The following is a 23,961-nucleotide window of genomic DNA, read 5'->3' as shown; positions in this document are numbered from 1 at the left end:
AAAAGGGGGTAACAAAGTATGCAGAGAAACAGATGGACTACAGTCTGTAACTGTAGAACTACAAAGTGTACCTATATAGTAAGTAACTGATAAAATGGACACTGAGCATAGAAACAAGGTGGTCATAATGTTATGCCTGATCTGTGTACATCTATAGGCTGAATCCAGAGCTATTAAAAATATTCCAGCGGTATGTACCCCTGGAATGGCTGCGTTGCATTTTGGGATGCAATACATCACGGAAATTTGCCAGAGCAGTATCTCATCCAGGTGTCTTTTGACATACCTGAGAAATTCAGGTCAGCCAATAAACTCTATACTACTTTTGGGCAGAATTAGTACGTGAGCAGTATAACTTATTTCGAACACAGTCGATGTTCCGTCTTGTGTCAATCAAATGTGCTTTTCAGTGTTTGTGAGAGATGCAGGGAGGGAGTGAACAGTATTGCCTGTGCTTCCACAGCGAGAGAAAGTCAGGTTTTGTCAAGGTTTATCACTGCAGTTGGAAAAAAAACTGTAATTTTTCTCACTCCAGCTGGGCCGGCGTGACTCGTGTGTGCTGCCTGAACCTTGACTGAAACATCACACTAGTGACAGTAAGGTTTCTGTGTGTGGAGCAGACACAGTGTGCAGACAAACACTTCTTCTTTAGTGATGTGAATACAGACAAGCCTCCAGAAAGCAGTCAATTATTTGCAAAATCGTAACTTGTTTTATGTATAATAAATAAGATGTAGATGATTTCTGGTCATCTTCATTTATGTTTTCAGTCATTAAAAGTACCGACAGCTATCTCCGCAACTCTGCTTAGGCCGTTTCCATCAAACCATGCAGCACATTTTCAACAGCCAGTCAGAATACATCTGATGTATTCAACACGTCCAGCTATATTTGTTGTGTGAAATACAAAAATGAAATAAACATTAACATTAAGGCAGTTCTTACTGCATTGCTCAGATGCTTATTATAATATTTTGTACAGGGGGTACATTTACAGTTCTGGTGTACATTTGCTTTCTTGCTTGCACCCATAAACTGAAAGGTAAGCTCCACCCCTGATGTGTGTCCTTTCAACATTGCCAGTAACTCATACTGCATATCTATTTACTCCTGAGCCCATTTTATGAGCTTCATTTTTCTTACAAACAACATTGACTATTACATGTCATTGAGAGCTATTTATTATCTTCTGTTTGAAGATAACTATCATGTTTAAGTTACTATTTTTGCAACCTATACAGTCTAAAGTTCAAAGCACTTTTTTTTCTAATATTCTGATTTTGTTTAAATGTTTTATGTAAAATGAAAGGATTACATTCTTGTGAATGTTCACACTACAAACATCAAATTTATGGTGAAATGTATGTCTCTGATTAGTAATAATGAGTATCGGTTATCAGCCCTGGAAAAAGCATATCAGTCAACCCCTAGCTATATGATGGAACTGGGCATACTATGTTTTTGAGGTAGTGTGTAAGAGTATGAATACATGCATGGTATAGATGGCCACCTTTGGCCAATAAGCTGTCACCATCCTACAAATACATTTAAATTAATTGAAAATCATAACCATTACTGTCTGTAAACTGGAGAAAAATAATAGCCATCAGGTGCTTAGAGCTGAACAACTTCGCAATTACAAGATTGGTCACAAAAATATTGTGGATTATTTGTTTATTGATTATAAGTTTATTGCTTGTAACACAAAGGTCAAAATGTCAACCTGTTCAGAAATGAAACATAGTTCTACATAGACACTTAAAAATCATGAAAACTGTTTATTTGTCTGTATAAAAGGCAAAGCCCCATGTTGGCACATAAGGTCACAGTGCTTGGGCTCCATGGACTGCCACTCATGGGAATACCTGAATATATCAACTGAGCTCAGCAGCTGTCCTTTACTTCATGTGAAAATTTCATGATGATTGGAAACATAGAAATGCTCCAAAATTACACTGAAATCTCTTTACATTAATTTACACTTAAAGTAAGGAACAAGTAAGTGCCCTCTCCTGTTATTTTGGAGATGCTTGTTTTTCACCAATATATATATATTTGGATGTCTTGGCAACCCTAAATTAATGTACATATATGAAGACATTCTGGTTTATTAATATCTGCAGATTATTCTGAAAATAGATTTATAATTATATTTGCAGCATACATTTCATAAAGTTGGTGCACAGTAATACAGTCTGCATTAACATGTTACAAATTCTCCTCAAAACTGAGAGCCTGGCGAATGTAGTCCTGTCCTGAATTTGAGGGCGCTGTGTCAGAGTCCCCTATCTGGCTGGAAGGATCTTGAACCCCAGCCTTGGAAATTTGCTGGAACAGCTCCATGGTAGTGTAGTCACTAACAAAGACCACTGCTGGTTTTGCTACAGTTGTGGAGACACAGTCAACAGCTCTTGTATTTGAGGCGTCAACCGTAGTGTTGACTGTGCTGTCTTCACTGCTGTCACTGGTGTCAATGGGTGGGACAGGTGCAGAATCATTCTTGTTACTGTCTGTGAGAATGGCCTCAGCAGACACAGAATTTGTGGTGGTTAAAAGTTTAGGAGACTGTTGAGTCCGAGTGTCCTCAGCCACCGTACCAGGAGTAAGGTTTGCCTTTGTACAGTCCTGTGAAATGACAGTGAGTTTGCTGGAACAGCATGCATACTTTTTGAACTCTACCACACTTACATGTTCCTCAGTCTCCTCAAGATTCTGTCTGTAGAGGGGCTCAAACAACTCCTGAGGAAAAAAAAAACAAAGATGGCACCATCTATTCATAGAAGATGCATGTCTTTCATTTCTTAAGCTTAATTTCAAACTCTGTGTACTTACCAATTCGGGGCCACCTTCAATTTTCTGCACAGCATTACTGTTGCATGGATTTGGTATGCTTGGCCATAGCAGATTCTTGGATCTAAGTAGCAGGCATATGTTAGATATGATCATACTGGTAGGGCTGTGTGAATAATGAGATAAAACCTAGAAAGTGATGTTTTGACAGTGATTCTCAGAACCATCTGTGACTTCACCTATGCAGAAGACGGCAGCAGAAGTGAACACTCAGCAACAAAGCGATGATCCCCACGACAACTCCTGCGAGCATTCCACCTATTGCTACTGCATCTGGAGATGGCATGCATTCACATGTTTTGTGTAATTGAATCCAAAAAAAAACAATAGTCCGCAGTAACTAAGACTTCATGTACACTGCTCAAAAAAATAAAGGGAACACTTAAACAACACAATATAACTCCAAGTAAATCAAACTTCTGTGAAATCAAACTGTCCACTTAGGAAGCAACACTGATTAACAATCAATTTCACATGCTGTTGTGCAAATGGAATAGACAACAGATGGAAATTATTGGCAATTAGCAAGACACACTCAATAAAGGAGTGGTTCTGCAGGTGGGGACCACAGCCCACTTCTCAGTACCGATGCTTTCTGCCTTATGTTTTTGTCACTTTTGAATGTGATTTAACACTTGTGGTAGCATGAGATGGACACAAGCCCACACAAGTGGCTCAGGTAGTGCAGCTCATCCAGGATGGCACATCAATGTGAGCTGTGGCAAGAAGGTTTACTGTGTCTTTCAGCGTAGTGTCCAGAGGCTGGAGGCACTACCAGGAGACAGGCCAGTACACCAGGAGACGTGGAGGAGGCCGTAGGAGGGCAACAACTCAGCAGCAGGACCGCTACCTCCGCCTTTGTGCAAGGAGGAACAGGAGGAGCACTGCCAGAGCCCTGCAAAATGACCTCCAGCAGGCCACAAATGTGCATGTGTCTGCACAAACGGTTAGAAACCGACTCCATGAGAATGGTATGAGGGCCCGACGTCCACAGATGGGGTTGTGCTCACAGCCCAACACCGTGCAGGACGCTTGGCATTTGCCAGAGAACACCAGGATTGGTAAATTCGCCACTGGCACCCTGTGCTCTTCAGAGATGAAAGCAGGTTCACACTGAGCACGTGACAGACATCACAGAGTCTGGAGACGCTGTGGAGAGCGATCTGCTGTCTGCAACATCCTTCAGCATGACCGGTTTGGCAGTGGGTCAGTAATGGTGTGGTGTGGCATTTCTTTGGAGGGCCGCACAGCGCTCCATGTGCTCGCCAGAGGTAGCCTGACTGCCATTAGGTACCGAGATGAGATCCTCAGACCCCTTGTGAGACCATATGCTGGTGCGGTTGGCCCTGGGTTCCTCCTAATGCAGGACAATGCTAGACCTCATGTGGCTGGAGTGTATCAGCAGTTCCTACAAGATTAAGGCATTGAAGCTATGGACTGGCCCGCCCGTTCCCCAGACCTGAATCTGATTGAGCACATCTGGGACATCATGTCTCGCTCCATCCACCAACAGACTGTCCAGGAGTTGGCGGATGCTTTAGTCCAGGTCTGGGAGGAGATCCCTCAGGTGACCATCCGCCACCTCATCAGGAGCATGCCCAGGCGTTGTAGGAAGGTCATACAGGCATGTGGAGGCCACACACAATACTGAGCCTCATTTTGACTTGTTTTAAGGACATCACATCAAAGTTGGATCAGCCTGTAGTTTGTTTTTCCACTTCAAGTTTGTGTGTGACTCCAAATCCAGGCCTCCATTGGTTAATACATTTGATTTCCATTGATGATTTTTGTGTGATTTTGTTGTCAGCACATTCAACTTTGTACAGAACAAAGTATTTAATGAGTATTTCATTCATTCAGATCTAGGATGTGTTATTTGAGTGTTCCCTTTATTTTTTTGAGCAGTGTATATATAAAATAGCAAAATTTAAACTTAGACAAAAATGAATCTGCATGTTTAGCTTTAAGAAATCTACTCCCTGATGCAGTCGATGCAGGTACTGAGAACTGTAACTACAGCAGAGACTCTGGAATCCTTTATCCTACTTGAATTGGTGGAGCCATTTTAGAATTATTTCTTCCTAAAAACTTTCTGCTTGCACACACTATCCAATTCCACTTTTAACAATTATTTGTAGTAACCTGCCCTTGAGCTATCAAATTATAGACCTACAACCCCAATTCCAATGAAGTTGGGACGCTGTGTAAAACATAAATAAAAACAGAATACAATGATTTGCAAATCCCTTTCAACCTACATTCAATTGAACACACTACAAAGACAAGATATTTAATGTTTAAATGGATAAACTTTATTGTTTTCCAAATATTCACTCGTTTTGAATTTTTATTTATTTTTTACACAACATCCCAAATTCATTGGAATTGGGGTTGTATATAAAAAACTCCCTTTATATGGGAGATTTTGGAGAAAACTGTATCACAACAGCTAAGTTCATACCTATAAATGAGAATCACACATGAAAAAATTAATCCAGGATTCAGGCCTCATTATAGTACAGATATAGCATTAGTGAAATTTAGAGGTGGACGAAGTACACAAATTATGTACTTGAACTAAAATAGAGATACCCAAGGTAAAATATTACTCCAGTAAAAGTAAAGGTTTTTACTCTAGACCTCAACTTGAGTAAAAGTACTGAAGTATTTGCCTTCAAATGTACTTAAGTATCAAAAGTAAAAGTACTAAAATATAAATTATGGTTCTAGTGTAATGTTATCATTTTTATAACAAGACTCGCTTCATCAACTCATTTTAGGTGAAAATACTCCAGTGACTCTCTTAGTAAACCAGTCTTTTAATAGAATGTCATTAATTAGTGACGCTGATGTCTATTAAAATGATCATAAGCACAAAACACTGAAGGCAAACAGTTTCCATCAGGTAGAACCGAGTGGCTCTGAAATCACTTTTACAAACAAGCAAATTTTCAGTTTAAGATTTATTTGTAAGTTGAATAAAAACTGTCTTTAAACTCAGGTTCACAAATAAGTTTTCCTTTACTGTATTGATCTGTAGGTCTCTGTTCATAAACTAACCAAAACTAATTTACTATAAAATGAAAGTGTTTGTATAAATAAAGAAAAAAAGAAACATGACAGTCACGACTGCATATGTGTACATATTTCTATATTATGGTCTATTTACACAAAGTTAGGTTAGTTCCATCACTTAGGTGACGTATGTGCTCCCAAAATTTTGAACTGTGTGGTTGCACTGGGTTGGTATGACCAACAGGTCAAAACAAGCTCAGAAAAAAGTGACCACTGTGCCCTGATTGGTGTTCTTGCTTTGCGCTTCTTTTGTTTCGACATGTTTTTTGACGTTTTTATATAGACAAAAACCAAAAGGAACGACAGATTTCACAAAATGTAGTGGAGTAAAAAGTCAGATATTTGACTTTAAAATGTAGTGGAGTGAAAGTAAAAAGTCACCCAAAATGGAAACACTTAAGTAGATACATGAAAAAACTACCCGCGACCCTGACGGAGAAGTGGCTTAGAAAATGGATGGATGGATGGATGGATGGATGAAAAAACTACTTAAGTACAGTAATGAATTACATTTACTTAGTTACTGTCCACCACTGGTGAAATTAATAACCAATCTGTTATTATTCTCTGACCAGAGCCATGTATCCTTGCAAGTTTTCCTTGATTTAAATGTTGCATTTAAAACTACAGACTACACTATTTTAATAGATAAGCTATAAAACCTTGTTGGAGTCACAAGAATAAACCTCTCTTGGATAAGATCCTGCCTGACTATCAGTTTGTAAATGTAAACGTTGAAGCATCGGCACTTAAAAAATGGTGTCCCATGAGGTTCTGTTCTAGAACATCTAGTATTCTCATTATATATGCTACCAGCTTCTACTGCTATGCTGATTAAACAAATGTATATGGTTCATTCTAAACTGGTTCTGAATCCATTTTGGACTTTTCACTCACTTCTTGTAAATGTCTAAGGTCTGAATGTTGTTTTACATAAGGTGTGTTTTTTTTTGGCAGGCTGCAGTTTTAACTAATTTGGAACTAATAGTAGAATCATCGGTATATCAGCCTAACCAGACAATATAATAATGTTTGATTTGGTAAAAGACGTAAATGATTGGATGTCAAATTACTTCCTGTATCAAGTAATATTTAGGACGGAATCTGCAGGACTGCACAGCAGATAAATGCAGAAAGGTCACCTATTTTTCTTAAGTTCAATACACCAGGAACAGATTCACCTCATTCTTCCCAACTGTTCCTCTTAGTTACTTAAGTGTTTTAAAGTACTGTCAAAATTACTTCACAAGAATGTGATCAGTACTCCTGGTTACATTATCTGACAATACAACATCAGTTGACTCGGATAAAGGCCAGCTAGGCCAAACTAGACACTAGCATTACTACTGATATGACCTAATAAATTCAAATACATTTAAAGGTGTGGTCTGTGCTTAACTCTTACTGGTGTAAGTGCTCCCTTCACCTAATATGCTGGTTTTTTAAAAGCCATCATTTGGCTTCTTCTTGGTTGACTGCACCTCCAGTTTTCTGGTTATGTTGAATATAAACGCAAGAGTAAAAGCTAAAACTTACCTGGGTTTGTTTTAACGTATGTTAAGGCACTTCGCTTTCCCTCTCCTGCAGCCGTGAATGCGGATAGCTGTACATGATGCTCATTTCGGCTTCGCAGATTAATCAACTTGTAGCTGTTCGTATGAGGACCCACTGTGATGTCTGGAAAAAAAAAAGTGACAGGCAAAAATGTGAGAACAAATCATTTTCAACAAAAAAACAACAATGGTGTCACAATTGGCCCCTCCCAGTCCTGTCCATGTGCTTTGTTTTGGATCTTCCATGTGCGTTTTAGTTCAGCCCCCTTGTTTTTTGACTCCGCCCCTGATTGTTTTCACCTGTCCCCTCGTTATCCCTGTTTTATAAGCCCTGTGTTTGCCCTTTGTCTTGACTTTGTCTTCGTTTGATTTGTTTGCTTTGTTCATTTCGTGCTGTTTGTTTGACATGTTTGAACCTGTTTATTTTTTGTCATCATGTCTAACTCTCGATCTATCTGTCTTGGCTATGTGAACCTGGACCGTTTAGACTATGACCCTGGATTTTGCCCTTAATAAATCTCGCTTATCTCGCGTCTACCTCCTCACTCCTCATTACAGAAAGACCAGCTTCCAAAGGACGCAGCGAGTAAGGGAGACTCCTGTATGTGGTTGTTCTGTTGGGATGAAACACTGGCTGTTTCTAAGCAGCCCGAGTTCAATGTGTCCCAGCGCCACCAAGCTGGAGACAGCAAATCACGAGCATCTCATCGGTCCCGTAGGAAGGCGAAGGACCATTCCGTCTTCGAGGTGGACGACGAGAGCTCAGGTAAGCACCTTGGGTCTGCCCGTCTTGAGCAACACTACAGGGAGGAGCGACCTGCAGTGCAAGATGGGGCTAGATGGAGGGAACATTCAGAAAACCCTTTCTATGGTACTCGGCTCGCTTTCAAGCGCCACTGTGAGCTGCTAATAACTCGAGTGAGCATTGGGAATGGGTTCTGTCTGTCTGTTCCTTCAGGTTGGAGCAGCTGTTCCTGGTCCCGTGGCTGCGCTCCGCGGCAAGCCTGGTTCCGCGGACGTCGTGGCAGGCCCGCCCGCCCACGCAAACATTACAGCTTCTTTGTTCCCGCCCTCGCTTGTATCTGTTTCCAGTGGGCCTCCTGTTTCTCCTGTTTCTGTCTCTGCTTGTGGGTCTTCCGTTTCTGTTCCTTCGTTTCTGCCCTGTTCTGTTCCTGGTTTTGTCTTTTTCCCCTCGGTGTCTGTACCCGTTCCTGTGATGGTTCCTGTTCCTGTGTATCCTTTTGTTTCCGTGTCGGTTCCTGTTTCGGTCTTGGTTCGTGTTCCCCTCTTGTTTGTGTGGTCTGTGGTCCGTTCTTGTTTCCCTCGTCCTGTTTTTCCAGTGGTCTCTTGTTCGGCGTCTTTTTGTGTTGTGCCTCCTCGTCCTCCCTCCTTGTTTCGTCCTCATCCTGTTCCTGTTTCTTCTATTGCTGTGTCTGTCTCCCGTTTCTGTCTCCTGTTTCTGTTCCCATGCCCGTTTCCGGTGCCTGTTCCCGATGCCTGTTCCCCTCCCAGTCCTGTCCATGTGCGTTTGTTTTGGTTTAGCCCCCTCGTTTTAGGACTCCGCCCCTGATTGTCTCCCTGTCTTCCACCTGTCCCTTGTTTTCCCTGTGTATTTAAGCCCTGTTTGCCCCTTGTGTTTGCTAGTCTTTGTTGGTGTTATGCTGTGTTGGTTGTTCGAACCTGTTTATTTTTCTCATGTCTCTCTCATGAGGACAATACCTGATTAATTCAGAATACCTTTTCATAACTTTCGCATTCTACAATACAGTCTTGCACCATCAGGATTGTAGTTGTAGCACCTTATAACAAAAGAGCAACATACAAATCTACAGTGCATTGGACAAAGTACAGATCATCTACTTGAGTTAAAGTAGAGACACCCAATATTACTGCATTAAATGTAGAAGTCCTCCCTGAAATCCACTTTAGTAAAAGTATTTGCCTTTAAATGTACTTAAGTATCAAAAGTAAAAGTACTAAAAGATTATGACTCTAATGTCCTATTACCATTTTTGTAACAAGACTTGCTTCATTAACTCATTTTGGATTAAAAAAGATCTTTTAATAGAATGTCATTAGTCTGTCACCAATGTCTATTAAAATGATCATAAGCACAAAACACAGACAAATAAGTTTCCATCAGGTAGAACAGAGTGGCTCTGCAATAACTTTTTGCAAGCAAAGTTTGTTTGACTCATTTGCAACTTAGAAGTTTAAATTTAATAACTTTAAATGCAGGTTTACAAATGTTTTCTTTTACTATACTGTATGTTATGTTGATAAACAAACTAGCCAAAACAAGTTTTACCATAAAATGAAAGTGTTTGTATAAACTCAGAAAAGACACATGCTGGTCCCAACTGTACATAACTGCGTACATATTTCTGTATTGTCGTCTAGTTACAGTTAAGTTAGTTCAATCATTTCTGTCGGTATAGACACACTGAACCATATGCTTGCCTTGGGTATGTCTAACAGGTCAAAACAAACTCAGAACAAAGTGTGCTGTACTCTGACTGGTCCTCTTGCTTCGTGCTTCCTACGTATTGTTTTTATACACACAAGCCAAAAGGAATGATGGGTTTCATATAATGTAATGGTGGAAAAAGTAAGATATTTGACTTTGAAATGTAGTGGAGTAAAAGTAAAAAGTCGCCCAAAGGTGACGCCCACTGTCTGCACTGACATTATCAGCTGTAATTCAAGTGTATTAATATCTATGCTAGCTGAACCATATACATTACTGTGCAAAACTCAGACCACTCTTCAGTTAAGTTAAAACAATGATAATTTATTTTTTAGGAGACATTTCTGAGGAGATAAGATATGAGACAATCCACTTACATAAGAAAAGTGGAAAGTTTTCCATCCTGGAAAAAATGGGAAAATGGGAACCCTAACAACCAGGGGTGTGTGTGTGTGTGTGTGTGTGTGTGTGTATAAATAAATAAAAAAATCTTTTCAACTTGTCTTTTCGAGACCTGGTAGATGACCAAAACTGTCATCGTCATCACATAACCAGTATTTAATGCTTTCGTCTTTCACAGATGGAAAACCAAGAAAATCTTTTTTTTTCTTAAAAAGATGTGTGTGTGCAAGAAAATGTTTCCATTCTTTCTTCCATTGTAAGAGGACAATGCTGTGAAAAAAACAAAAAATACAGAAAAAAGACAGAAAACAGATGCTGTGATATAAGACTTGAACTGATGGGTCTAAATTTGCATGTGGGATTACTTGGATTGGGTGCACCCAACTTCTAAGACAAAGGGTGGAAACCCGCACCCGGATGAAAAATAATCAAACTCTATACAGAATAGATCCTGGCCAGGGAATCAAACCCTGGCTGTAAGAATTTTGAGGAAAAAAATATTTAAAACTTGTTGTGAAAAATGTCTAGAAATAAGTAAAATAATATTAATGTTATTACAACAGTCTTCTATTGATATATTAGTTTTGATGAGATTTTTTTCACCAGATACTTTTTTTTTTTGCGCTGTGTATACAGTGGGGAAAAAAAAAAACAGTAGCACCCGTAAACCTTCAATTCAACATGCTGATCCATTTTACTGTCCTGAACTGGGACATTCATGTGGCCCAGCTACTCTGGGAGTAAAAATTCATAATCTCTGAATGATGATTAGGGGAAATACGTTTGATCACAACATTGTTGAATGTAACCGTTCACTCACTTTTTATGTTGCCAAGTGCATCACCATAGTAGATTATGTAGCCTTGTGGGAAACCACGCAGGTCCTCCTCAGCCACCGGGCTCCAATTAAGCACAAAGGAACTCTGGGTGACATTAGAGACACTTACGTTCCCAGGAGCAGTAAGTGGTGCTAGAAAACATTGAAATTCAATATTTTAGTGGGATATGATATATTTCAAGTGTATGTTACTGACATTACACAATCATGTGTACATGTTTATTGCACTCTAACCAATGTGTGCACAAATGAGCTCTATTTGTTCATGGCATATTTAAAACTGAACTGACTTCCTTCTAAGAGGTAGACACTGGCTGTTCCATAGGTCTTCTCACTGTCGTTGATGTTCTTCAGGTTGCATGTGTCTTTATCTGGCCTGGCATGCAGGAAGAAGTGGTATCTCTTGTAGGGCTGAAATGTGACTACAAAATCACACAAAAGGAAAGAAAAAGGTTTCATCAACTGTGGAGCACTGCATATATACCCTTAACAGGCCCTACACAGGCACTAGGCCATTTAGAGTATCAAGTGAAAGTATTTTAAAGCCTATATTAAGTGATGCTTTGAGCCAGTTTCTTGTTTTTGTTAAGATCTGTTGCCGCTGCATTTTGTAAACAATTTTAAGGTTACACACTCTACACAGAGAAGAGTATAGAGGCGGAAAGCAGTGTCATGTCTTGAAAGTTGAAAGTTTTGGTAATTACTGGTATAGACAGTGACACATAAGATAAGGATTTCTGTATTTACATTATGTAAAAAGCATGTTTTTTTGAAATTGTGGAAACTGTTCTGGTGTTTGCCCCCCGCGACCCTGACGGAGAAGCGGCTTAGAAAATGGATGGATGGATGGATGTTCTGGTGTTTGCTAAGTGTTTGAAATAAAATAATCACTTGGGTTTCACAGCAGTTTAAAATACCATATAAAACAACAAATCCTGTCCAAATTCCTTTCAGGCCACACAAACACTTGTTCAGTCTTCATGTTTTAAATATTTATCTTTATAGTTGAGTATTAAAGTGTTAAAATCTCCAGTACTGTGCAAAAGTGAGAGACCAGGAGAGTGGATTTTACATAATCCAGTTACATAAGTAAGGAGAAAGTCAAAGAAAAAAACTAAGTTAAAGAAAAACTTTTATTTTCCATAACTAAAGTAAAAAAAATACAATAGCATCATATAGCACATAACTTTTATGTTAACGTTTTTATATTACATATTAACGTCACATGCACAGGCTCAAAAAGAAAGTCTGGCTTGAAGTTTAGGTCTTAAATGCAAAATCAACATTATACTGAAGAGGATATGATGACTATAGTAGATAATACCCTTATATCCTCAAAGTCATGTTTTGACTGAATTAATCGTCAGATTTTTTCCAATCATCAGATTCAATCCAAACAACAAACCAATTGTGTTCTCATGCAAGTTGTATTATTATAACAATATTACATATTTCCACCACAGAGTTCTCCAAATTCCCAAATCCTAAATTATCTTAGAAGCTTTAAGTTTTGGGGAAATACATCATCTGGAGATGATGATGATCTAATCTTGATTGAAGGCATCATGAATGCTCGTAGGTACAGACAAATTTTAATAAATCTTACTATACTCTTACCACAACCCTGCACCCTGATAAAATGGCCAAAACATGCCTTTCAGTCAAAAGAAGCTGCTTCTTAGAACAACGGATTGGCCACTCCCAAACGTTCCTAAGCATGGGGTTTGAGGTTACGTGGATTGTGAGAAGTAGAAAATGCAACTAAGTTCTAAGACTGAACTTTGGGTATGTTTTCTACCTTTTTCCTGTTGCTGAAAAATCAGCATGTACTGTGGCATTTTCAAAAAATTAAAGACTGGCCTCTGATTTTTGTTCAGTACTGTATATTAGATGAAAGGGAAGATTAAAAGGAAAGTGAGGTACCATTCTTAGTTCTGACGTCATGGTAGGCTTTCTTCACAAAGAAGGACTCGTAACTTATTTTCTCCCCACTCCTCCACCATTCTACAGAATAGCAGGCATACTCCTGGGACAACATTTTATTCCATGAAAGACGGAAGTTGCTATTGCTTTTCACACTGACATTAAAAGTTTCATCCAAAGCTGCAGAAACCAAACATAATCTGTTAGACTGATATACAATGTCATGGCACTTTAATATAGATGTGAAATATGACAAAAAATCTATACACTTAAAGACATGTATCATGATATTTAGTAATACTTGTAAACAAATTATAATGGACAAAATGCAACAATAAAACAGTAGTGTCACATTCAAAAAAGCCAGACAGTACTTTTTAAAACATGCAGTAGTTTAGTGTTCTTGAAGCATACTGTGACATATTTACCATGATTGCCAGTTGAGTTAACTATTACTGGCTAGCTTAGGTGTTTAGTTATACCGATTATAATACACAACCATTGAACTGTCATATTTGATGATTAGTTGAAGTTGAATCACATTACTAAACCACAGCCTGAACCAATACAACCATTAGATACCATTAGCTGCTGAAGGACAAAGAAAAAATTTTACAGTGGCAGAAATCACCAACTGGCTTTTTGACCGACAACTTAGGTGAAGATGAGTTCAGATTTTAGGAACTGTTCATTTAGACATCCAGATCATTCCAAACGGTTTGCACTTTTTTCTCACAACAGCCTTAAAAAGACATAATGTAACCAACACATAATGCCAATAATGCCACTACATTTTTGCAAACAATATGTGAGGAAAGGGGATTTATGACATACCACTTTGATTCATCTTGGCTTTTATGACTTCATAGGCAGGAGGAGATGATCCAGCTCTGTTGAAGGCATTGATGCTGATCATGTAGGCAGAATAGCACAGAATCAGGCTCATAGTCTGTGTTTTAAGGATGTAACTGCTCACTTCAGCAAGTTCACCAGATGCCTTCCAAATAGTTACATTATAATTTTCCACAGCCTCACTGTGTTTATACTGAAAACAGGACACAAGCATGAAAAAGACAATTAGTCTGAAATAAGCAGCACTGCAATGTCCTAGGCAAGAGTAGTTTGCATTTTGCATCAACTAGTCAAAATAAACAAATCATATAGAAATTCCTACACTTGTAAAAAAACGAAAGAAAAAACGAAAGAAAGAAATGCAAATAAATAAACAACAAAACTTGATTTAATTTAAAAAAAAAATTATTTTCACCCAATTTTCTTCTAGATTTTGTCTAATTCATTAGCATGTTCTTTCCATCACATTATGCTACCAAGCAGGGAGGGTAAAGTATAGTACTTGCTTCCTCCAAGACACTCCAAGCTGCTGCTAGCACAATGTTATCCGGCAGCTTAGCTAACTGCCAGTTCTGTTGCATCAGCTAACAAGCAAATCCTCAACTGAATGGCTTGAAAATAAAGATCAGAGTTCTTCTGAATGGCTGAATCATGTAGCACTACATTAGTAAATGTCCTGAAATATCAGATAGATACAATTGAGCTGGTTCTAAGAGACACTCTAGGTCCCGAAATTAAAAAAGAATAAAAAATAATAATAAATAAAAATAAATAAATTGTTCTGCAGACACCAGACATCAAAGCCAGGGTTTGAATTTCTGACACTTTGAAATTGTATTTGTGATTTTTATAATAAACTAAATTTGAATGTCCTATGCAAGAAAAGACTGAAGACTGTGGACAAAAAGGTAAAAATAGTTTAACTATACCTGCCACTTCACAATTACTATTCTCTGTCCAGGGTTGAAAGGTGTCTCATTAATTTCTTTTATGGTTGGTGCGTCTACAAATTCTGGAGAGAAAACAGCACAGAAATAAATTTAAACATTTAAAAAAATAAAGCTTCCACAATGATTTTGGACTCAGTTGGAGGAGAAAAAAGTTTAATTGGAATTGAAACTGGAGGTTATTTAAGGCTCTTTACACTCACACATCTCATTTACAAAATCAACTGAAAGGTTCTTCAGGGATTCAAAATGCTTCATCTATAGCAGTAGTATTCAAATTATTCCCCATTCCCTTTCAGAAGGTTAGAGTTTTTGATCTGTCTCCGCTCCCAGCTCACTTGAACCAAGCTATTAAGAACAAATAATACCTGGTTTGCATGTGATGGGAGCTGGAGGGGCATAGGGGGTGGTCTGAAAAACACTCCTCTGTAAAATAATAAAAAGTTGGGTCAACTTAATTTTAAAGCTATTTACTTCATACCTTTTTAAGTTACCTGGACATATTCCAATTCCCTCAGGTTGAGTTGAACTGTGAGGTGAATTGCCTTAAAAGTTGACCCAACATTTTTTCCAGTGTGCTACAGAAGAAACATGTTTGGGTCCTTAAACAACCTGTCATTGGATGTATTTGTAAAAGTGATGAGTATTTCTTAATAAGAACCTCCACATAATGGAAAAGTCCTACTGTATGTCAAGTTTGGAGTGATGTTTAGATATTGCTCTGTGATCCCTTTTTTATTAACAAGATTTTTGAGTGTGTTCACTACCAATCTATTGCATTTCACATGAAGCAATCAGACAGTATTCTTGCTTGTATATTGAATCTAGGCCTACATTTTCCTTTTAATAAAGAATCTACATTAAGAATGCTATGTAATCCAGGACAAAGCTATTAGTTAAACATGTACAGTATAGTGTGTAATTTTAGAGTAATTGTGACTGAGTTCACCTTGTGGGATGTGAATGACCTCACTCAAGGGACACTGAGGACACTCTGTTGTGACAACACATTGTATATGCATCTCATAAGACATATACGAGGTAAGATTCCCCACGATGCAGTCTTTGCTGTTGTTGCACTGCACCTACAGCATGGGGAAATTAGATAAACTATTCAAACATAGAGTGAAATCAGAATCAGAAAAAAAGAATTCATTCCATTGGCTTCCTGACACATTTAATATGTATTTAGAAGCTGTGGTGCTGATGCAAGAGCAGGTTTCCCTGTACATGGTTACGTTTTTCACTGAAACAAATCTTCGGCAAGTTTATTTTTATCATTACTAGCTTAGACCCCCCCCCCCCCCCATACCCCTTGAAAAAAATACTCAAAACATCCTCTCTTTCTAAACTAAAAAACTATCACTAAAATAGCTATACATATTATATGAGATAATTTCATAAGCAAAAGATGTTTACCTCTTTCCACAATGTGCTGTTTTGTTCCCTGTACTTCACATAATACTGCTTTACACTCTTATCTCTCCACTCAGCTGTAACACTCAAATAGCCTTGTCTTCGCTTGAATCTTACATTATTCTCATTAGGTGGGTCACAATGTACTGAAATACAAGAAAAGGATTCAAAGGATCATATTTAAAGGAACACTTAACAAAATGCACAAAAACGATAGTAGCTTTTTTGTGTATTGTCCTGGAAATAAAAATAATAATAATAATAATTTACTCATTTGTAAGGGAATGCCAGTGAACTTTGCGATGGTGCATCTCTTCTGATCTTCACTCGCAGCAATGGCATATGCAGTCATATTTATCTTTAATAGAGTAAAAGACTTTGAGATCAAGGATTGGTTTTCCAGTTCCCTTTGTTTACATAGTCTCCTGCATAAAAAAAAAATTATACAGTTAATTTGAGTATTCTTCTTACATGGTTCTGGACATAACATTCTAGAAAACTTAAGAAATAAAATAAGAAATCATATATATATATATATATATATATATATATATATATATATATATATATATATATATATATATATTTGTATTTATGTATATAATATATAGAACGTCTACGTTATTTGCAGCATCTTTAAACTTGAACTCTTCAAACTTGTACTGATTTATAAAAAAGTAATTTAATGAACCTTCCATCTTCCATTAAAAGGTTTTATAAGGAACCAAAGGAGGGTTCTTCTAGGCTGTGCTACCAATAATCTTTGTTAGCACATTTATTTTTATGAGTATTACACAGGACAAGCAAGACTAAAAAAAAGTTATTTTCATATATGTGGCTTAAGGCAATGCACTGTACAGAACTGTTTTTAGACATGAAAATGGAAATGTAAACATGTTTCACTACCAATAACAACTTACTGTTTTGTGTAGAGATTATATGTCCTGTATGGCTTAAGATTCCACACACATTTGTAATCAACCATGTCTTGTTGAATTCGCCATCCAAAGCAAATAAAATCATGGATCTCTGAAAAAGACAATAATCAGGCAGAAAAAATACAGGGTAAAGAAGTTTTGCGCTACAGAAATGCAGACTGATTTGTAAATATGTTTAACAATTTAGTGATTGCCGAACTTGAACTCTAGATATCCATACTAAAGAAGGGAATGTATGAAAAAGTAAGTTCAAGTTAGGATCCTTCACTAAGTTTCAACTTCCCAAAACCCAAGAAAAGCAACATCAGTTAACCCATTTTACAAAGGGTGTTAACAATGTTCTCTGTTAATACTGCCACTGTGTAAACAGTTGTGCTTTTGCTGTACTAATCCCTTTATTTTCTTCATATTTATGTAGAATCTTCTGAAACATGCTTTGTCTTACATGATTAGCCATTCATTTCAAACATCACAAAGGATTGAGTGATCACTGTGCCATTCATCTTTTAGTGTCTTGATTTTATGTGCACTATAAAAAAATGGGCAACTAATGACTGCTTGCAAACCTGAAGCATTTTGGGTGTTCAGCATAAGCTGCCATAGAAATATAAAAAAGTGATATACTGTCATGAGACAGAAAATGTCAATTTAGCTGACTAAGCAATACATCCTACTTCATGAGACAGGGCCTAGTTTAACCTGCCTTGGTTAAGGGAAGCTCTTGCTTTATTTCTGAAATGACCTTGATATTGTTTGACCTTGTGATAACCAGAACATGCTCAAACTGAAACTGATTCTAACAAGTTAGCATACCTGTAAAGACCTTTGATGGAATTTAACAGTAAACCATTTTGGCAAAAATGAGTGTGGCTCTTACTTTCAAACATCTAATTAAGTCAAAGGAAGATGTGTAAGGAAGACATTTTTACTTTTAAAGAAATGGAAGTACCATCACATTACCTTCAGTGGCGTTACAGAACTGTTCACAGATGGTCAGATTCTTGCATGTACACACTAGAAAACAACAAGGCAAGTAAACAGTAAAGCCATTTTGAGGGTAAATCTCTGAGGCATCAAATGAAAATGTGATGACACATTCATGAAAAACATCAATAAAGTCTGGAGTAAAAGTTATACAGCTTAAATGAACATTTACTACAGCTCATTTCCAAAAAAGCTAGGACACAACTGTAAATAAAACAAAAAAACAATTATTTTCAAATTATTTAAACCCTATATTTAATTGACAATAGTACAAAGACAATAAATTAAATGTTGAAATTTTGCCAGCAACACATTTCAAAAACATTGGGACAGGCTACAAAAGACTAGTAAAGTTGTGAAGTGCTAAAAAAAACACCAGGTGGTTAATTGGCAACAGGTTGGTAACATGACAGAGCATTAAATAAGCATCCGAGAGAGGATGAGACTTTCACAAGTAAGGACAGGGAGGGGTTCACCACTCTGCAAAAGACTGTGCCAGCAAATAACATAACCATATGTACAAACAAAATATAAAATGCAAAGAACTTAGGGATCATCAAAAGACCCTGTAAATGACAAGGTAAAAAAAAAAAAACAATCATGCCACTGCATTAAAAACAGACACAATTTTGTAGTGGAAATCATTGCATGGGCTGAGGAACACTTCCAAAAACCGTTGTCTGTAAACAAAGTTTATTGCTGCATCCATAAATGCAATTTAAAACTCTTCCATGCAAAGAAGAAAACATAAATAGATAAGATCAAGAAATGCCATTGCCTTCTCTGTGTCTAAGCACATTTTAGATGGACTGAGACAAAGTAGAAAAGTGTGCTGTGGTCTTACGAATCAAAACTGCATCTTCCAGGATAAAGATCATCTGACATGTTACCAGCGCCACCGTTCAACAGCCAGCATGCGTGATGTATGAGGGTGCATTCGTGTACATGGCACCATTAATGCTGAACAATAGCTGAAATACTATATCAAGCAAGAATGGGAAAACACTTAACTTTCCAAACTACAGTAAGTGCCCAAATGCTTACAGAGTGTTGTTAAAAGAAGAGGTGGTGCAGCACAGTGGTAAACATGCCCCTGTCCCAACTGATGTTGTTTTTGTACTATTTTCTATTAAATATACCACCAGCCTTTCTGACTTTTGTGTGACTGTACTCATTAACACCTATGAAATGGTACCATAAGTTCCTATTAAATAATATGAAACAGGAGTGTTTGTGTCACAATATACAGAACATTATTATTTCACATTGTTTTTAATCATGAAATATTCGCTGGAGTAGATCATGCTTTGGAGATTAGAAAGAGCACAGTCAACCATAATTGTTTAGTGGAGAAAAAGGCATGTAAGAGAGATGTAAAACAAATACAGAGTACTGTGCAAAAATCAGAGACTACCCCTTCATTAATTAAATTTCCAGTCAAAATGGCTACCATATTAATTTTTCATTGTTAAGTAAAAAATATACTGTATTTAAAAGACAGTGACACAGAAACTTCCATGAGCTTTTCAAAGAAAGTTCAGTGGTGAATGTCATTGTTTCTTTGAAAGGTAACAACTTTAAGAAAATATACAAGCTCACCAATAGTATACTTGAAGTATCTAGAGAATTTTGGATTTCAAGTATGTTTCATATTTATGAAAGCACACCTAAAATGTACTTTTCTGTATTTTTGGAAAAGGAAGCACATTTAAATAGACAGATATCCTAACATGCTGAAGCACACTTAAATAAAGTATATAGTTATCCCTATATATAATACACTGCTCAAAAAAATAAAGGGAACACTCAAATAACACATCCTAGATCTGAATGAATGAAATATTCTCATTGAATACTTTGTTCTGTACAAAGTTGAATGTGCTGACAACAAAATCACACAAAAATCATCAATGGAAATCAAATTTATTAACCAATGGAGGCCTGGATTTGGAGTCACACACAAAATTAAAGTGGAAAAACAAACTACAGGCTGATCTAACTTTGATGTGATGTCCTTAAAACAAGTCAAAATGAGGCTCAGTATTGTGTGTGGCCTCCACATGCCTGTATGACCTCAAACTTTTTTCATTTTTGCCATAGTATTATTTTACCATTGTGACACTACACAAGGTATTGGTATCAAGTTTATATCTCTATTTTATTGATAACTTACATGTAACTTTCTATTGAGTGTTTCTTTCTTTCTAAGTCTGTGGTGATTTTGTCATCAAAACTGCAGAAAATATTTATCTATGATTTCTGATCACATGCATCAACATACCAGTGGATTAATATAATACTGACAATACTGTGCAATACTGTTTTTCTCTATGTGAGAAACTAAATTAAAAATAAAAACACAAGGAGGATACTTTTCACAGGTTTACAGGCTAGTCAGTCAGTATAGCAAAACTGTAGAAGCCATAGTTCTTTTCAGGATCAACTTTTTTTTCTCATGTCAGATATCAAGCACTGTGATAAAATAATAAAATTTATGACCTGATATCACAGTCCTAAGCAATAATGTAAATATGAACAAAAAAAGTGTTTCCTATTGTCATTGCATCTGTAACTACCAACAGAAGTGCACATGCCCATCTTCTTCTGAAACCGTAGTCTGCATACTGCACACACTGTTCTAACATAATCCCTGATCAAACATGGAAACTGATACTATGACTGTACATGAGCAACATGACCAAAGCAATGAACCAAAATAGAATAAGGAAACTTCATACACAATGGGAAAGTGAGGCCAATCATAAAAGCACTACAAAGACAGCAGAACTGAAAGATAGTGATAGTGGAATTATTGTAAATAAATAAATAAATGAAAGCTGACTGTCAGATTAATAGTGATACTTACATGACTAACATCAGCAATTCGCAATTAAGATTCACTCATCAAAGCAAAGCGCTTTAACAATCACTGTCTTATCTCTGTCTTACATTATATATTCTATACATTTTAAATGAATGAACATATTATAGGAATGTGCACAAATACAATCACTACTGTAGGTGCAATTTCTCCAAGTTTCGTTTATGACCAGTTTCTTGAGCTTAAGTCAATGACGCGAGACTTCTTTAAAAGTTTCAGCTGTTTACTAAACCAAAATGCTAAGGTTGCAAGAATGAAATGGCAAATTAAAGTTCTCTCTCTATATATATGTAGGAGAATGGTTTAGTTCCGTGTAGTCACGGTCAAAGACTGCAGCGCTATAACCCTCTAAGTTACGACTTCAGCAGAGTGACGTCATGCATATGTTAATGTAATTAAGCAAGATTAAACTTAACAATTAACATTACTAAATAAGCAACAGTCAATCTTTTCAAACATTCAAACAAACATTAGACATCAAAATTTAAATCATAATTCACTTATTTCCATTATGGCTCTAACAACTACCATTGCTGGAAATTTGTAAAGCAAATGAACAAAATATAGTATTTAAATATAGTATATAGTATATTGTATATGTATATTTTAATGCTGCTGCTTGACTGCTCTATTTTTAAGTTATACATTGAGAATGAGGCTCTCTGGCTTGTCTGCATAGAGGATATGCAGCCGATTATATCAACTGTTTAACTCTTTAAATGCTTGGGTGCCACCAAGCTGGTCCACGCTTATAACTTATAAATAAGTCATTCAGTTTGCATTGCTTTCTGTGTAGTTGCTGAATAATACAGCTCAGTAACACAAGCAGCTAAACAGAATTTCTGTATTATTTCTACATTTTGAAAGTAGTTTATTCAAGAGGCAAAACAACATTGTCTTTATAAAAGAATGCTTTGATAGCTTAATTACATGTAAATACATATTTCTCCATCAAAAACAGACTAAAACATTTGCTACCATGAACAAACTTATCAAGCCCTGTATGACTTCTCACTGATAAGCTACGTGACTCCTTCCATTACTTCCTTTAAAAATAAAACCTATCTTGTCTACCGCATTTTTACGTTCTCAGCCCCTTCATCTTTAGAATGCACTTGCTTCCCCTGTCATGGCTTTGGTTGTCATTGCAATGCTGATGACACACAGAGCTATTTGAGTGTCAGTTTCACCACAGCAGCCTGTATATGTCAAAGCACTGGATAATGGAATTCAGCAAAAATCGCTGCTAATAATTCACATATGTGCACCAATATTGATGGAGTTTTTGTTATACTCTCTCAAACTGTTTGCAGCCTACTGGTGTCTTTGAATCACAAATCAGTTCTCTTATCAAGTCCAAATGTTTTATTTCCCACAGAACTGTATGAACCCATCCCCTGCTGTGAAGACTCTCCTCTATGAATGAAAGTTCTCTCTCTGCCTTCTGTTGTTGATAAACTGAGCTAATGTGGTTAATACCCCTCCTTATGCATGGTGTGTAGAGGTGGTGCATGATGTGGTGCATTACCATGTTTGTTTTCATTTTGCTCCATCGTGTACTCTACTTGTCGTTTGATACAGTAAAGTGACACTAAGTTTGAGAATGCTGCTATATAAATCAAATCATATTATATTATTACATACGACAATATTAGTTTTATTATTTGAAAAAAAGAATGAAATTCAAATAATAAAAACATATCTATTATCAACATCACTGATTACTGGAATGTGAGTTAGTTTGAGCTTTGTGTTCTGAGTCGAAATTAAGGTTTAAGTGTTAGAGTTTGCTTCTCAGTTGTGAAGTCAAGGTTCTGAAAAAACAGCACAATGAATGCTCGTCTAGCTACCAACTAGTTTTTCCTGATCTGGTGCTGGTTAATCAGCATACCCCACTTTCAGTAACCCGAAACCCCAAGTTTGACCTTGTCGATTTTTAAGGAACGTGTAAGGCGCAGTGTGAAACAAAACAGTAGTGTTTCGAAGAACACGTTCCGCCTCTGAGACCGTTTTAAAACTATTCCAATGGTGTTTCAGGTGTGAAAGAGCTGAGAAAAGTGTAGACTAGTGTAACAAGGTAAACAGTGCATGGCCAACCTTAAGATCTACTTAATGCTTAAAGGAAAGCCGCCGTTAAACTGCAGCTTAATTTCATCCAACTAACCTGCTGAAGCTTTCTGAAGAGTCTGTGCTGACCAAAGCGACCCGAGCAGAAACCCTGTAGAAAACAGAAAAAAGAAGAGAAGCTGGCTCACATGATTATTCAGTGAACAGTGCACTAAATTAGTGGAAATGCATAATGTCGAGATTGAACTTTACTGTCCTTTCAAAATAATGCTGCGAGACCAACTGTAAAGATGTTTTAAACGCACCGTAAGAAAGAGACAGCACGGCCGCGCGTGCACGCATGATGGCTGTCTTCGAGGAGGCTCCGCTCAGCTGTGTTAGCCTCTACAGTGCTGGTGAATGAAGCTGGAGGGACATTTCTTCACTACACGTCAACACGCTCCGTCCCCACTGCTGGGATTTTCAGTTTCGAGTGTCAGAGCGCACATAACGGTGGGACTCTTCACACGCAGACTCGGTGTGTGTTAACGTTGCTTTAGAGCTCCTCCAACCGACACTAGTGAAAGACGCTCACAAGCTACGCTCGGTCAAAGATAGGCGACTGAAATGTAAGGCAAGGTAATAAACATTCGGATTTTAGCTCTGGGACGTAAAGAAAGTGCAAGCAAGATAGCTTTTACATGCGTTTCACTTCCTCAAGCCGAGAATAGCGTTCACGTGTAGCTTTTACATGGTCTTGCTGCATTTACTGGAACGATCGTGGGTGAA

General features: G+C 37.3%; 1 protein-coding gene across 2 annotated transcripts; it reads right to left on the bottom strand.

Moving 5' to 3' along the window:
- Positions 1-1,670: 1,670 nt before the first annotated feature.
- LOC108437189 (leukemia inhibitory factor receptor) lies at positions 1,671-23,828 on the bottom strand. Of its 2 annotated transcripts, XM_017714130.2 has the most exons (17): positions 23,499-23,828; positions 23,291-23,344; positions 18,222-18,275; positions 17,244-17,352; positions 16,594-16,748; positions 16,327-16,469; positions 15,857-15,992; positions 14,890-14,972; positions 13,943-14,153; positions 13,109-13,288; positions 11,476-11,607; positions 11,168-11,317; positions 7,462-7,602; positions 3,030-3,123; positions 2,833-2,914; positions 2,689-2,739; positions 1,671-2,625 (listed from the first exon to the last, which is right to left on the bottom strand). In XM_017714130.2, the coding sequence occupies exons 1-17, from the start codon at positions 23,533-23,535 to the stop codon at positions 2,209-2,211; spliced, it is 2,229 nt and encodes a 742-aa protein (XP_017569619.1). In that variant the 5' UTR covers positions 23,536-23,828; the 3' UTR covers positions 1,671-2,208. The 2 variants fall into 2 exon arrangements, with proteins under 2 accessions (XP_017569619.1, XP_017569618.1); XM_017714129.2 differs by having other exon boundaries at positions 1,671-2,739.
- Positions 23,829-23,961: the final 133 nt, after the last annotated feature.

This window comes from Pygocentrus nattereri, chromosome 23 (assembly GCF_015220715.1).
Source record: "Pygocentrus nattereri isolate fPygNat1 chromosome 23, fPygNat1.pri, whole genome shotgun sequence".
NCBI lineage: Eukaryota > Metazoa > Chordata > Actinopteri > Characiformes > Serrasalmidae > Pygocentrus > Pygocentrus nattereri.
This window is presented reverse-complemented; position numbering and strand designations above follow the sequence as displayed.